Source organism: Python bivittatus, unplaced genomic scaffold (genome assembly GCF_059951505.1).
Source record: "Python bivittatus isolate LINGU-HERP-01145 unplaced genomic scaffold, Pbiv_v1 ctg000610_np1212, whole genome shotgun sequence".
NCBI lineage: Eukaryota > Metazoa > Chordata > Lepidosauria > Squamata > Pythonidae > Python > Python bivittatus.
The window spans coordinates 46,729,708-46,741,806 of NW_028277088.1; the positions used below are offsets into that span (position 1 = coordinate 46,729,708).

Genomic DNA, 12,099 nt, shown 5'->3' on the forward strand with positions numbered 1-12,099 from the left:
ATTGTTGACAGAGGAATCAATGCAATGACAAGTGATAGTGAATCTCCTTGAAATATTTTTCTCTTGATGTTAACCTCTCCCAGTCTATCACCATTGACCAGCAGCTGTGTCTTCCATTGTGCCACTGATCTTTGCACAAAGTTTCTGATGTTTCTACTAACTCTTGTTATCCAGTCATATGGCAAGGAGTCAAATGCCTTTCTGTAATCAATCCAAGCTATATTCAAGTTGGTCTTCCTTCTCTTGCAGTTTTCCAAAATCATCTTGTCAATTAGGACCTGATCTTTTGTTTCTCTGCTGTTTGGGAGTTTTCCTTTCTTAGGAAGGAAGGTGATGGGTTTGTCAGTGGATAATCAAAGTCCACCTAATTTTACAGGCAGTATAACAAAATTTAGCTACATTCAAGGAGACTGAATCATACTGATCTGATAACAACAACTGTACATAAAAAAGATCAGAATTTCCCAGGTGTTTTACCAGGTAAGGAATTATAAAGTTGAATCCTTATAGAGGGCACAGTATAGCTGTGGTTTCATCAGCCCCTTGTCCACAGGGGCACAGTCTGAGCTCATAGGGGACTTTTTTGTATTGGCCCTCCAAAACTGCTGTGGAGAGAACATTGAAGTGTGCTAAAGTTAGTGCTAGTTGTATAACTGTAAATTGTGTCAGGTAAGGAAATGAGGGTAAAGTTTTTGTACTATTTTAGTAGAGTGAATTCTGACTGGAAGTATGTTGTATATATTTTTTTTAAATCTAGAATGAGAAATGATGAAATTATTAATGCAGCAGGATCTGACTTTGTTTGAACTCTCTCTCTCTGCAAATGTTTTTGCCTCATAAAAAATAGCATCTTCTTGGGCATTTTCCTTACCCTTTTCCCCAAATCAGAAAATTCTTCTTCCTCTTCCTTACCACTGTGAATTTACACCATTGCCATCATTTACATTGTTATCTTTAAAAATAATGCAATTTCTATTCAAGATCCAGTTGTGTATGCCATTCAGTTTATGCCCCCAGAAGCTTGCTCAGAAAATATTATAAATCAACAGCCTATCAGAGATATCAGAATGAAAGAATTAATTAATTGTAGAGTGGGCATGCTATGTCAGAGAACATATGTGCTGCACAAATATGGCCCTAGCATCATAGTTAAAGTATTTTGACACAGACTTGAGGCTGGCTACAGGTCAAAGTAAACAGTAGGCAAGCCACCTGACATTTCACAGTTTTTCTGGATATATCTATGAAATAGCAAAAGAAGTCATTTTATCAGTAGATTACTCCTGGTGTGCCCAGATGGGCTGTGGGAAAGACTGAATGAGACCTGGGCTTAGTAAAATTGTATTGCTCAGTATGCATCACTTTTGACTGAACAATTTAGGTCAATCCATATTTTTAAAGTAACTTAATATGCATTCCCTAGTCTAATATATGGTTGGAACATATTTCTAATTTGGTTGTCTACTCCTCTAGCTTTTTATTGTTATTTGTTAGTACATTCAGAAATACATATTACAGAAGAAATTGGAAATAACTCACCATGCAATTTTTTAAAATTTGCAGAAAACCTGTTGGAACAGAGTTAGAAGTACAAAAAATTGTGGCCCACAAAATTAAATATTCATGTGAGCCATGTACAGTCCAAATGTTTTGCCTCTGGTAGGTAGCCATATATGATTAGCAAATAGTATGGATCTTACAGGAATTTCTAAATTGATGTGGAGGCATCTTTTAGTCTTTCCAACCCAAAATAATGTTGGTGTGAAATTATATAAAGAGCCTGTCTATCACTCCATCAGTAGGATCACGTTCCTAAAACAGAATGGAATGGAATGATGTCTGGTGGCGAGAGAAATTCCACTGAAAGAAATATTAAGTTTTAAAATGTGCTATATCCAGCTGGGCATAGTGGAGAAAGGCATTCCCAGAAAATTCCCCCTGTTGATCTCCATGGGACAGGCGGTTGACCAGTGACTCAGAAAGTTGCAGATTGTTCCATTCTAATTCTGCTCCCACATCTTTCTCAGTCTTATGACCTAGGATGTATTATTTAACTACTGTATTCGATTTATTATCCTACCATTTTATTTTAGGGGATTTGAAAGAATACCAAAAGCCATGTTCTGCATGTTTTCCCTAACTTGTTTAAGAGAGAGTGGGTATGATTAATTGGTTGTCTAATTACCTGAATCAACTTTAAGAGAGAAAAGATGAGGTGATTTCCCATATTTCTTGTTCTAGTAGTTCATTCTACATCACAATTTTCTTCCCCTTAATTTCATTTTAATTAGGAAACTCTCTAAAATTAATTGTAGAATGTATACCAATTGGACAATGTATACCAACGTTTCTTTCATTTGTTTTGCATCATTAATTTTTTAATCTCATTTAACTTATTAAAAAGCCTTAATGTTATATCTATCAAAACACTTGTATTTTCAATGCACGTTTCCTCATTGCATTAACAAATCTGTGTACAGGAAATCATGCATCTAATCATATCAGATTAGCACACTGGAATACAGAAAATTAACAATAGTTGTGTAACTGACACTTGTGGAAAGTATATATGGTATATTGGATCTACTTTAGAAACATTCAATTGTCATACAATTCAGATTTCCAAATTATTCCACAGTATGGAAATGCATTAGTAAATAATGATTATTTAAACAATATTGACCTTTCTCAAATGCATGCTTCAGTTGTGTTTCACCACTTTCTTGGAAATGTTGTAGCTGCAATACATGATTTCAGCACATATCAAGAAAAGAGCAGCACACTTCTGAGAACCAGCCAATACATTCCCAAACTGTACAATATCAGTTCCCATGTCTGTTTGGCCACATGTTGTATTTATTCCATGTTTTTCATAGGAAATGCAGCAACTGCTGAATGAATTTGAATTTCACAAAATTTTCATCACTAATGTTTTTAAAAGGATGAAATCATCTGGTTCTGAATGCAAAAAAAAAAAAAGATAAACATTTCTACCTCTTTAAAAACTTTAGGTAATGTAAATAAAATACAGTTTGAATTCATAACAAGTAGAAATGATAGGCATGGAAGGGAATAAGAGATAAATACGACAAAATCAGTGGAAAATCTGAACAGCACTATGCTAAATCTATTCAGCTCATTTGAATTCTCTTTGAGCAGCAATTTTTTCACTTCCTGGGGAGGAACATGTATCAGCTACATTGGCCTCCTGGTAGTGTGTTTTTATAATTAGATTTGCATTTGGTTTGGGGATATGTGTGTTAATCATCTTTCATTTGCATTGGACATTTTTTTTCCTTTTGGAAGTATGTTTCTGATTGTTGTCCTCTACGTATAATTCCATTTAAGTCATATAGCATGCTGTTTTGAATCAGGTTCATTTTTATAATATTTGAGTTTTCTTATAATGCTGCATATCCATTGAAAATGCAAAATGTTAACTCATACTTTCCAACCAATAGCACTGCTACTCAAATATTTTGCAAACAATATTTATTTGCATTTCCGAGGTCAATTCTTTCTTCTCTGCTCTTTGCTGGTTTCAGTTTTATCTTCAATCTTTTCTTCCTTTCCTATCTGTCCATTTGTCCAATATGATTAAATGCAAAAACCAATTTAACTCACTTTCATACTGTCATTTATCACTAGCATAATCTTTCCACATCATCTTAAAATTGCTCTATTGCAGTGCTTCATATTCTAAGTATACCATTTGTGATAGTCATTAGCTGGTAAATTAATTTATCTCAAAACAAGTCAGGTATTTCTCAAATACATCAAACGATGGTGATACCTACTCTGTATGATCAGCTTGCCTTTGATTCTACAATATCCAGCATAGAAAGACAAAGCCAGCTAATGGCAAATGCTTCAGTTCATTTCTTATAAATGTAGATTCCCTTATAAATCATGATGCCTGATACATATTTATTTATTCAAATTTTCTTTCCTCTACCCAATGCCAGTCTGCCTTCCATCCCATTTGCTTATAATTTAACTATAATGTATATTTTTCACCTATAGATCTGCATGTTTCTAACATTCACCTAACCCTGAGTGTTCTTCCTTTCTAAATTGTGACTATTATTTAACTTTTGCTACCTCTATTTTTTTAAATTCTCAACTTCAGCTCATTTGATGCATATCTTTTTGGTATCTTGTTAATTATTCTGCTTTTAAATATTCTGTTAATCTTGGAATATCTGTTTTTTTACTTCATTCTGTTTGTTGTTGTTGCCTTTTTTATTACAGATTATCTTTAATTTAGCTGAAATTTTTGCAGCATGTTTAGCTGAAATGTTTGTGGTATGCTTCATAAGTACTTTGGTGCTGTTCCTTTTGATTGACTTCTTCTATATTCGCTTCATTTTCTGTTTTGTCCTACCTAAATATTTTTTAAAGAAACTGACACTATTGATGTCACCCCTTTGAGGTAGGCTAAGTCAAGAAACACACACCACAGAGAGTCCAGGAATGCTATTTTATTGTTGTTGGGTATAATAACAGACTCTTGAAAGCCTGTCCAAGTTTCTCTCTGTCCCATAAACAAAATAAATCTGGGGTTATTTTGAGTTTATTTCTCATGCTTGCGTCAATCTCTGGACTGTGTAATATCTTCTCCAAGTCTTTCCTTAATGTTTTGTTCCTTCCTTTCCCCCTTAATGGCTCTTTCATACCTTCCCCAAGGGTAGCTCTAAATTCCTTTACAATGTACTTAGAGCACAACTATTAGAATCAATGGAATTTAAGCTACTGTAACTACAGAAAGCTGTCTTAGAATAGTAATGAAGTGATGACAGCAGCCGCTAATAACGCTATCATAGACAATATTTCTGTGTTCTGTTGTTTTCTTCCTGTTTCTAATATGACTTCTACATCACCCTTTTAAGTTTGTTGCCACCTGCCAACATGGATTGGCCAAGCCAGGAGATTAGCAGTTAAGCCCCATTCACTTTATTGTGTATGTATTAAGGTTGATTGATTATAGATTTAATATATTATACACAATGAGGATGGGAAGATAGGGCTGAGAGAGAGCGACTGGCCCAAAGTCACCCAGCTGGCTTCATGCCTAAGGCGGCACTAGAACTCATGGTCTCCCAGTTTCTAGCCTGATGGCTTAACCACTGCACCAAATTGGCTCTCCTATGCCTACGGTAGTATGCCTAAAATAAAAGAAGTAGCCTTATTTTCTTCTTAAAAAGAATGAGAAGGTTGAAAAGATAAAATGGACAAATGTAACGGACATGCTTCCAACAATTAAATCCAGCTGTCAGTGTGATGGAAGTATTACCCAAGCTCTAGCAAGATGATCATGGAAGTAAGCCCATTTACTCAGGGGACTTTAATTATTTAATACATCTGGTTTATTAAAGGATAAATGTGCTATCCCTTCTCTTGCTGCTATTTTTCCCACAATCCCTGCAGAAAGACAACTAATAGAATTGTTCAATTTTCTTTCCCACAAATAGATCTACATTTTATTGCATAGCACCAATTCTGCAGTATGAAGTAGTAAAAATTGCTCAATCCCAAAAGTTTTGCTTGGGCCAGAAGGCTGGAAATAGGTAACTAGCCTACAGGATAACACCTGAAAACATACAATTTGGTGGCTTTAAATTCAGGGAGGAAGAAATCTGCCATCTGTCTTTTGGGGTGTATGTTGTATGATGCACTTCCTGCATCAGTGTGAAAATCCCTGAGAAAGGACATAATGATAAACATGCTCAATGGCATGGCCAAGAGCCTTCCACATGGTTTGTATTGTCACATGGAACTTTCTACCTTCACAGACTCAGTGCTCTTCCTCCCTCAGAGTATGATACACTATATTCTCTTTTTATGTGTGTTTAAGTGTTAATTTGATCATTGTTGAGGAGCAATAGTTTGACCCACTAGGATTTTTTTATGTATGTACAAGTTTCTTTAAATACAAAGCAACCCTTCCTTTTTATTTTAACACCTTTAAAAGCATAATCTAGAAAAAAGAGGAAAGAAACAAGAAAGCTATGCAAAATTAAACTATTTTTCAAAGTAACATTAGATTAGCACTATATACAAAGATAATCTTATATCAATTGTTACTGTTATTAAAGCAGATCAGTAATAATTAACCAAGTCAACCAGTATGATAGAAATCATCAATCAGAACAAAACGATAGCAGTTTTTATCTAATTTAAGAAAGTCCTTGTTATAATGAATTAGGCAATATGTTAAAATCTTATGTTAAAAGAAACCCAAACTTCAGACACAGTACAAGACCATGTGGAGAATTATAATACATAAATGGTTTCCAGGCTCAATTAAATTCTGAATCAGATTTGTTTTTTCAATACAAGCTTATTTTTCTATGGATTTATACTCAGACAGTCCAACATTCTTCTAAAGAAGGAATTATATGTAATTTCCAGTAAGAAGCATGAGGTATCATGGCAGGTATTATATAGCAGCTGGAAGGGAAAAAATTAATATTTAAAATTGGTTTCATGCTATAGTGAATCATCTTCAGAACTATTGGACTTTATGACACTGACACCAACACCAAGTGCGAAAAAATGATCCAGGCTGATTATTACATTCCCAGTGGCACTCAATACTGGAGTAATATACCAATAAAAAGATATCCTGTACTTGTTTTCTCTAATATTCACAGTAAATTTGATATTTATTTTCTATGGATATTTCCATTGTTACATATCAATTGACCTGTTTAAATTCTACATATATTTAATCATGCAATCTTTGACTTTTTCTGAATCCTATTTCATTATATGTGTATAAATAATACCCAACAGATGTTCTGAATTTTATGTTTTTCAAGTGTAGTCAGATCTCATTAGTGTCCTGCCTTGTCTTTGTAATTCCTTTTGAACTATACTATTTATTTGAAGATATTGGAACCAATGAGGCACATCTGTGCTTTCCAAGAAGAGAATCTCGAAAGATTTCATTTTTGTTGTATTCAATCTTGCAATTTATGCAAATTATTATCTCTCCACCAATTGTTCAGCTTTGTAAATATTTAGTGTTGGAACCAGGGGCGATATGCCTGGACTACTTATATTTATCCCATACTTTTAGTGCACTATTTATGATCAACTAATCTTTTATAGACTGGACACTTTTGTTTGTTTCCAAACAAAGATACTTATGCAAGCTTTCTGGGAGTCCTGGTACTTCAATAGAAGTAACCCAGCTGTATGATGATATGATCCAATCTACAATTCAAGTTAAGTAACTGGCTTGATAATATAGTTTGAGATTGGGACAGCTAGTCTAAGATTCTTTTCCTCTTCCCAAATCCTAAATTTAATAGTTTTTTTTTAAATTTGAATAAATGAGATTAATTATCATTGCCGCTTGTGTAATGTCTTTTTCCTCATTTCATGATTCATTCCAAGCTGTGGGAGAAGTTAGAAGACTTCTTTTTTATTTTCTTACTTTCCTTTTATGACCTCCTGGTCTTCAAACATTGCCAAAACACAAGCTGCTGTAGATTTGCTTTAGGGTAGGTTCATTTAGGTAAACTCATTCCTTGAGGACTAGAAAATGTTTGTATTTTTTTTTATTATTATTATACCTTGCTGTGTAAACTGTATAGAGCATCTTCATCAAAAGACAAATGGGAATAATAACTTGCACATCTGAAACTGATGCTGTAGAACAACTTTACTACAGAAAATCTTTTGGAAATATGCTGGACAGCATCCAGCGCTATAAGATGTCTCCCTGTATGATGAAGTTTTTGCTTCCTTCCATTCCACCTTCAGTATATCTAATAGTGTGAATAGAACGGTAACCTGTTCTATCAGGTGAAAGAAATGGATACGTTGTTATACTCAGGGGTGCTCCTATTATCTTTTTGTTTCAATTTTGGAAAATTGTGGCATTTTTCAAATAGTGTGCATTACACAGATTACATCTAAGCAGAATTTCTATCAAAACCTGAGCCTTTAAAATAGGTGCAATATGGTGCAATTTGTATTTATAGTGGTATTGGTTCTTGCACAATTTTTTATGGTGATATATTTCAGGTAATGTTCGAACTGGTTTTAACAATCCAAATGTAAATTATACACACAACAAACTTAAGTGTTTTCATATAATTAGCCAGTTGACTGTTGCAATATTGATTTTAAACTCTGCTGATGCTTTGGAGTAGTGTGTTGCTTCTATAGATTAGTGGTTTAAAAGTAGAATGATAATTGTCTCCATATTTGCGGTATAATTCCAAATTGATTACAATTTACCCAGAGATTTGCCTTTATTCCAGGTAACACATTTTAATTAAATGTTGCTTGGTCAACTAATGATTCATGTCATATGAAATCAATCTAGCTTGTTGTTTCAAATGCCTGTGAAATAAAACTTCTGGTTCATTTGTTTTTGTTTTCCTGAACTCATTATACATCCTATCCATTAAACTCACTAAGGTTGATTTGAGTTTTTTCTTAAGCCTAGTTTTTAAATTTGGATCTTACCACATTCCTAATGAAGTTGTTCTCCCCCAGAAGTCATGATATCCATTAGAGCTGTGCATGATATCTGAAAAAAATATTTGCAAAGGGTTGCAAAGGTTCTGAAAAATCTTGCCAAGAAAACTGAAGGGACTTGTCTAAGCAGTCTCCAAGAATCAGACATGATTGAATGGATTAAAAAAAAAAAAAACACTGGCAAAACATCCCTCTTCAAAGCATTATAGCAGTCACTTCTTTTGGAAAGTTTGCATGGCTGCTTTGTAAGCTGTCCCACTTTTCTGCATGTACAAACAATACTTTTCACTGGTCCTTCCAGTAAATCAAAATGATTGTGTGTGGATGCAGGCATTGTTGCAGACTGCCTTAGAAAAGCTGTGCACATCTTCCAAGAATGTAGCTGCTTTAATGCTTCAAGGAGGGGTACCTCACCCTTTTTGTGAAGCAGCCTTTTCAGATGTTTGTGAATGAAATCTCAGTTATAGAATTGTGTTAAGAGTGAGTCGACTAATATACAGTACTATGGCTGCACTGTTTAATGCTACAAGAAGTGATGGAAAGAGAATTGTCTGTCTTGACTTGTTACTAGCAGGGAAAGTAGAACAACAGTAACGGTGAACCCCAACAGCATTATCAGTGAACTGATTTTAAGTTGGCTGCATAAATTTACCTTCATGAGTTCCTGTTTCATAATTACTGCAACTCTGTCCAGAGGGGTAACCTAGGGATAACCCTAGGAGTAACAAGGAATGTACAAATAAATGTGCTGAATTGAATTGTCTTTGGAATTAGAAGTCAGAGCTAAGTACTATAGGCATCTGAATAAATGTGTTCTTGATTTTTAGAGAATGAAACTATTTATCTACTACTACCATTAAAGTACGGGAGATAACATTTGAAGTTATCTATCTGTATTGGAGTAAAAATGCAATTAACTAGCCTTTGAACAAAAACAAAACCGAAGAAGTATAAATTGTTACTATACATGAATATAGATGAAAAACGAATGCCAAAAATTTTGGCTACTATTTAAGTGCTACATCAAGTATTCCTAATATAAGCAATTGCTATTACCAGTAATTGGATAGATTGATGTTATCTTGGGATTTGGTTGTAGCATTATCAAATTGTTTAATTAACTGCGGGCTATTAAAAATAGTCACCAGTTGATTTGCAAACAATAATTTATTCTGATTTTGTTCTGTTTATAAATGTAATATAAACATAATATAAACGTTTGTGGGATATTATTAATACAATATACAATGTACCTTACTAAATTTCACCAACAAGTTTATACTCTAAAATAGTAGAAAATAATAGAACAGAGAGAGAAAAATAAGAAGGAAACAATAGAAAATAACAGTCTACTATGTCAAGTGATGTTTTGGAAATAAGATTTATTGTATGTATGTAAAAGAGAAGAAAGGGTTCTCTTTAAAATCTGTGAAAATTTGAGTTTTCACATTTTGATTTTTTAAAAAAGCTTTTCCCAAGTTTGGGGTTTGTTTTTGTTTTTTGTTTTACTTTTGTCGTACTGCTCATGCTGACAGGGGATTTGCACATAGATTGAATGCATTACAGTGTTCCATATGATCTTCAGATTCTCAGATCTTCCCTTGACAATCCTCTCTGTCTCTTGTGAATGTTTGTGGAAGTGACACATATGCACTGAGTAGAGAAAGAGCCCTTATGTTCACACTTTTCCTTGCATTTTATAAACGCTCCTGAATTAATAAAGCACACATTATGTGACAACATATTATTTTACACTTTTCAAAAGAACGTGCTGCTTAATGAAGCTTTGGCAGAAATAACAAAATCTGGGATGTTAATAAACTGTGCACAGTGTCTTGGAGAAAAAAAAAATTCTAAGCCTGCAGTTATGTAAAGAAACACTTTTTTCTCTACATCTTTTTTGAACTAGGTTGTCAAAGAACACAGAACAATTCATCTCAGCCTCTGAATTTGAAGTTGTCAACTCATAATGTCTGGCCATTTAATCGCCATCTGGATGGAATATAAATCAATTGTTAAATCAATACAACTTGACAATTTTTATTTTTTTTCCAGTTTTCCAACAGCTGGATGATTATTTGTTTAAAGAAAATAACAGTCAACCCATCCCCTCCAGTTACCAGCTGAATGTAATGCATGATACATTATATAAAACACCCCATCAATTTACTGTTGCTTATCAATCTAGATAAACTTTACTAAACTGCAGCATTTGAAGGTCATGATAACTGGAGATGCAAATTGACATTATATATTGGCTAGTTTTTTTGTTTGGTTTTTTTTGTACTTCAGTCCTTGCCAACCAAGACTGAATACTGCAGTAGTCGATCATTAAAATTCAATTTGCCACCTACATAACAACAAAAAATATTGCTACCAATAGAGCAGATTTCTGACATTGGTACTGAACATCAGCAACCACAGCTATGTTCTAAATGCCTCCATTTAAAAAATAGTGCTGAAAAATTAAAAGCAAAACAAAATGGGTTTTTACTGATATGTTTTACTTTGCTGGCAGACCAGAGCAAAGGTTTTCTGAACATTTAAAAGATGAAAAAGGTGAAGAATCCCAGAAGCGATTTATCTTGAAGCGAGATAACTCTAGTATTGATAAAGAAGACAATCAGGTTGGTTCTTAGTTCAAGAGTTGCTTTTTTTCCTTTTTATGTTACTTTGGAAATGGGCTGACTGACGTCTTTGGAATTCTTTTGTTACTGCTGCTGCTTTCCTGCTCCTGTGTTATCTCCCTGTCCTTCTCCTGCAGTCTTTTGGCACCCGGTGGAATAGCATCAAGCCATAAATGTGTTTGTTTTAGCAATGGCAGTTTGCATGGGCAGATTTGCTTGGCACAAGAAATGCTGCATGTTGAGGGGCGATTTGGGATGTTCAAAAGGCCCCCAAACTAATGGGATAACTTGTCAGCTACATTTTGGCATCTGCTTCTAGGGCACGTGCCAAGCTCTACGGTAATGCCAATGTGCTTGAAGGTAATACAAATGAATAATAGCCATAAAGTGGGGGTAGCAATTCAATGAGATCAAACTGATCTTGCAGTCATCTACGCGTGATTTTTCATTTGGTAAAAAATATTTAATATTTCAGATTCCCCCAGCACCATGTTTATTGCAAATAAAGCTTATTTGCTTGCTTTTGCATGTGTGTGGCAGAAACCTACCCTCTGTGTGCTGCTGATCATATAATTCTGCATTATAGATATTAATATGATATCATTATATAAATGTTTCTAGAACTGGGTATTTTAAAAGGTTTCTATTAACAGAAAATAAACTGTAAAAAGCAAGTGTTTTACTCAAAAAAGTCCTTTAAATACAATGAATACAGTCAATTCAAAACAAAGAACTCAAAAAAGGGCTTTGATTCTGGAACAGCTTTCGTAAGAATATTCAAGAAGGTAAGCGGAAGGGCGTATTCACATTTGATCTTTAGCACTTTGGTAAATTCTAATGAGTCACTCACCATCAGATACTATTTTCTCTCTTATTTTGTTGTTTAATACATAAATGTTTTCCTAGACCCTGGGTGTTTGAGCTGGCTTTCAGAAAAGCAAAGAGAGGATTTAGGGAGCAGGGATTGGGAGAAACTACC

The 12,099-nt window shown here is 34.1% G+C and overlaps 1 protein-coding gene across 1 annotated transcript in view; it reads left to right on the forward strand.

The window, feature by feature from the left end:
- ARPP21 (cAMP regulated phosphoprotein 21) overlaps positions 1-12,099 on the forward strand; it is a 144,000-nt gene that overhangs the window by 64,561 nt on the left and 67,340 nt on the right. The window contains exon 10 of the mRNA XM_088150953.1: positions 11,012-11,120. Coding sequence (XP_088007079.1) covers positions 11,012-11,120 — 109 coding nt within the window. The remainder of the gene's footprint in view (positions 1-11,011; positions 11,121-12,099) is intronic.